This window comes from Chelonoidis abingdonii, chromosome 1 (genome assembly GCF_003597395.2).
Source record: "Chelonoidis abingdonii isolate Lonesome George chromosome 1, CheloAbing_2.0, whole genome shotgun sequence".
NCBI classification, from domain to species: domain Eukaryota; kingdom Metazoa; phylum Chordata; order Testudines; family Testudinidae; genus Chelonoidis; species Chelonoidis abingdonii.
In genome coordinates, this window is record NC_133769.1 from 272,400,298 (window position 1) to 272,409,849 (window position 9,552).

General features: G+C 39.4%; 1 protein-coding gene across 1 annotated transcript in view; it reads left to right on the forward strand.

The window, feature by feature from the left end:
• The window catches only part of SLC15A1 (solute carrier family 15 member 1), a 72,780-nt gene extending 68,414 nt beyond the window's left edge, over positions 1-4,366 (forward strand). Inside the window, exons 22-23 of the mRNA XM_075064695.1 lie at positions 830-937; positions 3,958-4,366. Coding sequence (XP_074920796.1) covers positions 830-937; positions 3,958-4,152 — 303 coding nt within the window. The 3' untranslated portion in view covers positions 4,153-4,366. The remainder of the gene's footprint in view (positions 1-829; positions 938-3,957) is intronic.
• Positions 4,367-9,552: the final 5,186 nt, after the last annotated feature.

Consider the following 9,552-nt stretch of genomic DNA (forward strand, 5'->3'; position numbering starts at 1 on the left):
CTATTTTTGTTTATTCTTCCATTTAGTTTAAACTGAAATAGCTCATGATCGCTCGAACCAAGGTTGTCCCCTACAACCATTTCTTCTTTGAGGTCCTCATTACTCACCAAAACCAAATCTAAAATGGCATCCTCTCTTGTTGGTTCAGCAACTACTTGGTAAAGGAATCCATCAGCAATCGCATCTAGAAAAATCTGAGCCCTATGATTATTACTAGCACTTGTTCTCCAGTCTATGTCTGGGAAGTTAAAATCTCCCATGATCACACAATTCCCATTAGTATTTACTTAATTAAAAACATTAAAAGGGTCTCTATCCATATCCAAATCAGATCCCGGCGGTCTGTAGCACACCACAAGCACTGTCTCAGGGGAGGCTCTAGTAGCTTTCTTCCCTAATGTGATTTTTGTCCAGACAGACTCTGTCATATCCATTCCATCCCTTCTTGTTTCTTTACAGTCTACCTCATCATTGATATACGATGCTACTCCACCACCTTTGCCTTTATTTCTGTCTTTCCTAAACAGCGCATACCCTTCAATACCTGTACTCCAGTCATGACTACTATTCCACCATGTTTCTGTTATCCCTATAATATCCAGTTTCACTTCCTGCATCAATAACTTTAGTTCCTCCATTTTGTTACCTAAGCTCCTTGCATTGGTGTACAAACATCTTAATTTTTGCTGTTTGGCTTCGCTCACATTCTTTACCCAGGTTAATGTTAAGAATCAGCTAAACTTTGAAGATCGAACATGAACCTCATAATCTACTTTTATAGGATGTGTTAAAGTGCAAAGCAATTCAATTAAATATCTTGTTTCTGCAGGCACCTTCCAACATGAAATCGGTGCTTCAGGCAGGCTGGCTGCTGACTGTGGCTGTTGGTAACATCATTGTTCTTATTGTGGCTGGGGCATCAAAACTCAGTGAGCAGGTAAATAGATATTAGCCCAAAACTGTATTGGTATAGTGTATTCTTATTGCTTACTATATCAGTTCAGTATACTATATAGCTATGGTACAGGGGAGAACAATCATAGATAAGCCTCATAACCTTCTTTTTGCATCACTTCATTACTGTGGTGGATTTATAGTTTTATAACAAGACAAGATCATGTGATTTACAAAAAAAATCCCACTAGCTGGAGGAGAGTCTTTGAAACCCACAGTCAGCCATGCAGAATTACCATTTACAATTGAGTGACCTCAGGTCAGATGTAAAGGCCGTATAAGGAACACTGAGATAATTGGGTAACTAACATCATACAAGCCGTTGTGACCTATTTAGATAAAGTCTGATGTGTATACTATACAGTATACACTGACCAGATTTTCTGGGTGCTATATTAAGATGCAATTCTGAGGAGGGGCTCCTCCATATCCTGGGTTACATACCATGAAGAGTCACTTTCCTTACCATATGGGAGAGAGATAGTTGGTGGATTGGAGTTTGGAGCTCCTTCTTAAGATTCTGCTGGAACTCTCTAGCTCAAGGGTTGGCAACCTTTCAGAAGTGTTGTGCTGAGTCTTCATTTATTCATTCTAATTTAAGGTTTCACCTGCCAGTAATACATTTGAACATTTTTAGAAGGTCTCTTTCTATAAGTCTATAATATATAACTAAACTATTGTTGTATGTAAAGTAAAGAAGGTTTTTAAAATGTTTAAGAAGCTTCATTTAAAATTGAATTAAAATGCAGAGCTCCCCGGACCGGTGGCCAGGACCTGGTCAGTGTGAGTGCCACTGAAAATCAGCTTGCGTGCCGCCTTCGGCACCTGTGCCATAGGTTGCCTACCTCTGTTCTAGTTCATCCAAGATTCATTTTAAAACTACTCTTCTTTTAAAAAAATCTTATTAGGAGTTCCTGCCAGCTGTGTCCCCCAAGCTTTTTCTACTCCTAATTCCTGCACTCTTCATGAAACAGGCTAGTTCAGCCCTTTTGAAAGTTGCAAATCATAGAAGATTAGGGTTGGAAGAGACCTCAGGAGGTCATCTAGTCCAACCCCTTGCTCAAAGCAGAACCAACCCCAACTATATCATCCCAGCCAGGGCTTTGTCAAGCTGGGCCTAAAAAACTTTAAAGAGAGAGATTCCACCACCTCCCTGGGTAACCAGTTCCAGTGCTTCACCACCCTCCAAGTAAAATAGTTTTTCCTAATATCCAACCTAGACCTCCCCTACTGCAACTTGAGATCATTGTTTCTTGTTCTGTCATCTGCCACCACTGAGAACAGCTTAGCTCCATCGTCTTTGGAACCCCCCTTCAGGTAGTTGAAGGCTGCTATCAAATCCCCCCTCACTCTTCCCTTCTGCAGACTAAATAACCACAGTTCCCTCAGCCTCTCCTCATAACTCATGTGCCCCAGTTCCCTAATCATTTTCATTGCCCTCCACTGAACTCTCTCCAATTTGTCCACATCCTTTCTGTAGTGGGAGGCCCAAAACTGGATGCAGTACTCCAGATGTGGCCTCACCAGTGCCAAATAGAGGGGAATAATCATTTCCCTTGATCTGCTGGCAATGCTCCTACTAATGTAACCCAATATGTTGTTAGCCTTCTTGGCAACAAGGGCACAGTGCTGACTCATATCCATCTTCTCATCCACTGTAATCCCCAGGTCCTTTTCTGCAGAACTGCCTCTTAGCCAGTCAGTCTCAAGCCTGTAGCAGTGCATGAGATTCTTCCGTCCTGAGTGCAGGACCCTAAAAAAGAAATTACTACAGTGAACAGGAGGAGAGGAAGACTACTCCTGCAAATGGTAGAAGCTCAGCTGGACTAATGGGACAATAATAGGGCAGCCCATGAGAAACATGTTTTTAATCTCTACCCACCAGGGTTCCTCTGCTATCTACAGATGAGGCCCTCAGAGTCCCTTTCTGCCCTCCCATTGTTTAAAAACCTCTACCTTCAGCACCTGGCATCAGAGTCACTGGTCTTCTGGCCAAAGAGGACTAGGCAGGATCCCTTCAGAAAGTATCAGTGCCACTCTAATTAGAAGGCTTCAGTTCAGGGGGGAAAAATGTCCCCTTCTTAAACGTGGGCTTTTATGACATTCCTGACCGCTGCTAGGCTGAGCAGCAAGAAAACAAAACATGATTAATTAAGGTTTTCCACTCTTGAGTATTTAGTTAATTAATTAATTTGTTATATATTTGTATTACTGTAGTTCCTAGGAGACTTCGTCATGACTAGTGTTCTATTGCACAAGGTGTTGTACAAACACAGAACAGAAAGGTTGAGTGAATGTGAGGATTCGAATTGCAGTCACTGCAATCAGTAGAAGTTTTCCCATAGACTTCAGTGGGAATAAGATCATGCCTGTTTAGCTCCCACTAGGGCAGTGGTTTTCAACCTGTGGTCCACAGACCCGGAAGGTCCACAGACTATGTCTAAGATTTCCAAAGGGGTCCGCACCTCCATTCTCAATTTAAGGGTCTCCAAAGAAAAGAGGTTGAAAACCATCGGACTAGGGTAAATACAGTACTAGACAGAGAACTGTGTAGAGATTCATCTGCAGTCAATCAGTAACTCTACAGCATCACCTGGAACAGACTGCAGGAACAAGACTCAGCCCAGACTACAGCATCACCTGGAACAGACTGCAGGAACAAGACTCACCTGGAACACCTGGAACAAGACTCAGCCCAGACTTTAAACTTTGGTTTATTTTTAGATGTACATGAGATAGATGGACAGATCTCAAAAGTCCAAAGTACATTAATTTGGGTACCTAGTCCTTTCTAAAGCCACATCATAATTCTCTGTATGTGTGTGTGTGTGTGTGTGTGTGTGTGTGTGAGAGAGAGAGAGAGAGAGAGAGAATATAGCTAGATAGAGAGATAGATAGAATTATTGTCTAGGAATGTCTACTTGTTTACAGTAAAATAGCATTATGATAGTGAACCATAGAAATGTCTATAGATAAATAATGTTAACATTTGTTTCTTTACAGTGGGCAGAATATGTGTTGTTTGCTGCTTTACTGTTGGCAGTTTGCATTATATTTTCCATCATGGCTTATTTTTACACCTATGTGGATCCAGTTGAGATTGAAGCCCAACTTGAAGAGGATGAAAAGAAGAAAATGGAAAATGAGAAAAGCATTTGTGAAAATGGAACTGGGCCTATCTCACAGAGTGAGATGTAAAGATGAATTCAGAGCTTAATGATGTAAATTTATGGTATCCCATTAACTACATCCACAGTAAGAGGAACTGGAGTATCCTTAACAACCATTGGATGGGCTCTCTCATAGGAAGGGGGGAAAGAGCATTGCTCATTTAAAATGCAGACCCTCCTGAGGAGCAAGATCAAGAGCTTAGTCTTTTGTACAGAACACGATACTCCAAGAAAACTCTGGAAACTTGCTCCCAGCAGAATTTGCACTTTAAAAATGGACCTGAAGCTTAAATCCCAAAGCATTAAAATACTGAAATTGCACTTGACAGTGTTGAAGAGTTCCTGTGATGAAAAGATGTATTATTTTTATATTGTATTGTAATTTTATATTGTGAAAAGGCAAATATTAATTAAAGCCAAGCCGTTTGCACAGCCCCAGCAGCCCACTATTATTCAGGAACAACTGGTCAGTGGAGTTTTGAAAATCCTTTTTTAAACTGCCTTACAAATAACGAATGGAAAAATGCATGGATGAATTATAGAAAGCTGTGCATACTGTATATGTTACCAGTTAGTATTACACTACACACCCCTCCAACCCACCTGTGCACTCTATCTACCTATTTAACTGCTGGTAACTTTAACCAAATATTTAGACTCAGCTGGCCACCAAGATGAAGACAAAGGAGAATGGAACTCTGGATGAGCAGTAGCATCTAAAATAAAACTCACATAATATCAAAATAATGTAGTTTGAGGTGTTTCTTTGAGGGGGAAAAGGAGTTGAATATAGAGTTTCATGCTAAGGAAGAACTTTAGACCCCTACCTTGGAATGGATTTGTCAAGATGTTACAACAGGCTCCCCTGCCAGCCTTTCTTTTGCCCTCTAAGTTTACAAACAGAAGCAAATAGTTCCCATTGAGGACAACATCTTCTGCCCAAAGTGTTGTCCTTAACAAATATAGCACTTATTTGCAAACTGTTAATTCTTTTCTTTTAACTTTAAAGTAATAGTTAGAAAAAGTTTGTACAGATAAGTATACACAGGTACATCATATGCTCCTCTAATAGGCATAGAGGTAAGTATATGGGAAGTATTCAAATAGGATAAGAGGGATAAATCTTCAGCGAATATGTGAAGAATTGGCATTTTTTGCAATTTTAGGTTGGCCAAAAGACTAATGAGTGGGCTTCTTGGTTATTTAGTTCTGAAGCAGATGATTTATTTTTAATTTGCTTTGAAGAGAGAATATAATATTGCAATGTCCATTGGCAAAAGTTGTCATGCTCATGGTGGGAGTGAGGACAGGAAGAGTCTTACAGTGTAGCAGAATGTTCAAGAAGGTAACAGAAACTTGCCTCATTATCTGATCTCAAAGATTTATGCAAATCCCATGTAAAACAGAAAAATTGCAGCATATTTTTCATTTTCATAAAATACATTTAATGCAGTGAGAATCATGTACATTTTAATGCTATTCTTCTGTGAAAACATTAAGTAATCCAGGTTTACTTCCTTATTTAAATTAGAGATGAGTTGACTTATACAACTGTATTAGCAGGAAATTTTCAAATAGCTTGTTATGCACAGAACTATGACAAACAATGCAGTTAGACTTTACATCAGCCGCAAAGCATTTACTACACTACAGTAACTTCATTTGAAATATGAGTATCTCACACAAATGTTTTCACTGGTGGTGCACCAGCTATCTATCCTAATAATTTACAATAAAAACAGAATAAAAAACAAAAAACACTTCTTTTTTCATGTTCCACCTTCCCTGCAAACTCATCTCATAATGACTCTCTAGCTGATAAAAGAGATCTGGATACCAGGCTTTGGATCTAATCAGTATTGCTGCCTAAACATCCAGGTGAGTCACTATAAAGTGACAAGCATTTGTCTATGCCTCCACAGGGATTGAATGTCCCGCCCCTGCTATCCCAGGTCAAGAGTTCAAGAACAATTTCTGAAGTTGACTTGTCACTGTCTGGTAGAATATAATGCTACTTAGACCACCAGTCTACTTGGAAGGATATTATATATTATACTTGGAAGGACATATATATTTTTACTGAAGACAGGATATGCTCATATTAATCAAATGACAATATGATACATTGAAGTTTGTCGTAAGTGCTAGGCTGATTATAAAAATCTACTGTAATTTTGATTAGAAATGAAAACTGTGTACGTGCAGATTGATTTTAATCTTGGTGTATGAATTTATATTTCCACATGCTCCTAATGTTGTATATTACACAACACAAAGTTCTGCTATATTATTCTAAAATCATCTGGCTTGTTAAAATGAGAATCCCGGACTCCACTAGGACATTTAGAAGTTTACGTTCAACATTAAAGTGTCTTATACAAACCAAGTCCTTGCTACCAGGTATTCTTTTCAATCCTCCTGCTGTGTTTGACAGCAACATACTGCTTTGGGGTTTTTTTATTCTGTAGGCCTCATAAGCTTTTTGAACTAATAAAAGGTTAAATTGTCTATAGCAGGGAATACTATATATCTACTGCATGTAATTGCAATGACCTCATTTAGCACCATTAACTAGTGCAATTTGTCTATCATAAAAATCAGAGGTTTGCTTTTATTTGTATGGTGCTTATCATATCACTGACCCTCTTGCACAGGATAGGGTAATGATGACAAAACAGAGAACTGCCTCCATTGGCCCAGAAAGAACAAGCCAATCTGTTAATAAAAAACAAAAGCCAAGCCAAAAAATAAATGCAAAAAAGGAGGCCAAGCCCTCAAAGGCGAACAGATCCCAACAAGTCTTGAAGACAGTCACAGAGGCCAGGATGCACAAAAGCAGTTCGGCATTGCAACGCTGATTGTCACAGGACCTAACTTTTAAGTGCCTAGAAAATCACCGGAATTCACAAACCATGAGTTAAGTACTTAGGCTCCCTATAAAATGCATGGGGAAAGACCAGAACCTTGGAATGATTCACAAAATCATGCTAGGCAGGGATCTGTCTAAACTAGCCAATGGAAGATGCCAACTGGATGTGTGGAGGACTTTTAGCCCAGTGGTTAGGGTACTCACCTGAGATGTGGGAGACCCCGCATTGAAGTCCCCCCTGTGCCTGAGCAGGAGAAAGGATTTGAAAAGGGATCTGCAACCTCTCAGGTGTGTACTCTAATCACTGAGTTATTCTGATGCAGTGCTCCCTCAGTCTCTCCTGTTAAAAGTGATGCACTGTAAACAATTAATCACATCATCACTGGAACATGGGAACTGGGTGTCCCACATCCTTTGTGAATATTCCAACCATTAGGCTCAGTGTGCAAATGTGTGTACAGCCCATTCCCTGGAGAGCTTACAATTTCATTTGACAAGACACATGTAAGAAACAGAGGCGGAGGGAGGATGAGCATATTAGCTAGCCTGTGGAAAACACAGGTTCCTATGATGTGCTTAACTTAATGTTCCAAAACATATACGTGTTTTAAAATGTTTTAGAAATAAATATCACCAATCTCCACTGACATCTATCTAGTCATTATCATATGACAATTTCCTGTAGCCATCATGATAGAAGTAAGTCTTGGGGAGGGATTTAAATGGGGAGAGGGCTGGGGCTTTACAGACTAGTTTTGTGAGAATGTTGCATACATAAGGGATAGAGTGAAAGTATAAAATCATTTGTTTGAGATGGAGACAAGCAAGGGGTCAAATCTGTCATCACTGGTGAAGCAGGGAAAGGACACGAGATATATGAGCAGACAAGTAAGGAGGGGCACAGTTGTGAAGGGCCTTAAAGTTAAGAACAGCAGGCTTGGAGGGCAATAGGAATAGGCACAGTCATACACATTGGACCCAGATAAAGGATTACTTCAATGAGATGTTGAATTGAATCCACAATTTTTTCTGCAACCAGGACAGCCCATGGAGAATGGGTGTTATTGTTTCCCTTCACCCTACATACAAAAGAGCACCTAGATAGCCATATTCTACACACAACAGTCCCTGGGTCAATTTCAAAGTGATCCCAGTCAGTGCAGGAATAAGTTTACAATAATTGTGCCTTTTTCAGTTTTAGGTTGGAATGACCATAGGGAGATCTATATTAGAAAGAAAAGGGCAGATGTTCCACACAATGCAGCAATGTCAGTATATTTTCTGAAGCGCATCACAACACTGTATTCCATGCTGAAAGAATGACACAGAGTGATGCCTTGGCAAATTCTGACAGGAGTGTCAGTTCTCTTCCTGTAAATAAAAAAATAGAAAAGAAAGAAAAAGAATAGAAAAAAAGGGAGCCTCCATAGTCAAACAAAAAGAGAAAACATGTTGGTAAGACTATGAGAGGGAAATGGGGCTTGAAAACACAACAGGTACAGTGATCAATATCTATTTCTGATTCTGATCATTTCTTTCACAATTAGAAGCAAGTAAATGCCCAGGAGATGAAAAAGGAACCTAGATTTCCAGCTGCCTGCTCATATGTATTCTATGTTTTTGCTGCTTTTGCCTCTTCCTTGCAAGCCTTAACTGACTGTATTGTTCATCCTTGTTTAGATCTCTCCACACTTCCCAGTTATCTGGCAAGTTTTTTTGTTGTTTTTTTAACTTTAAATTGGAACATTCACTTCATGTGGACTGAAATGTTTATGTCTATGGAACAATGAGGACTAGATTACTTTAATTCTTGTAAGTTCATTTTCTTGAAAATCAATACCTTCACAGAGCTGTGTTCTAGTTCTTCCCTACTGGTAAAAAAATAGCTAAGGGATGGCATATCCTTAGGAGGGAGATCCTATTTTCTAGGGTCTTTTCTTCATAAGAAAATTGTATCCATTTAACTCAACTTTAGTTAAATAGTTGCAACCCCTTTGGGTGGACACTTTTTTTTTGCTTTAAGAGTGTGCCTTATATTGATTTAGCTTATACAGGTTCCTTACTAACATAAGATGAATTGATGATAAAGTAGTTTAAAACAAAATAAGAGTGTCCACACATGGGGGTTGCATGTATTTAACTAAAATGAATCAGTTCAACTTTTTCATATAGACAAAGCCTGGAGCACTGAATAGGCAGAGTTACCTCAGAGAATACAGAATAAAAAAGTGAATGGGGAGAGATAGGCTGCATCATTGTATTATTTCTTCCTTCATAAGACTCAAGCTCTGTGGGTTCAGGAAAGGGTAAGTGACTAGCATACTACAATCCCTCTTCTGCTTCAAGAAGCAGCAGTTAATTTGTCCTTATGGTTTCACACCCCCTCCCTACTCTAGGGACAGAATGTACCCACAAATGTTAACATTAACATTCCAACTGTAAGAGAACTCCTATTCACTTATAGTTGGCCTTCTTTACTTCTCTGGCTCATTGCAGGCCCAGTTCATCCTTGCTCTGCTGACCCAAGAAAGCTGTAAAGCAAATGGATCCAGCCAGTGA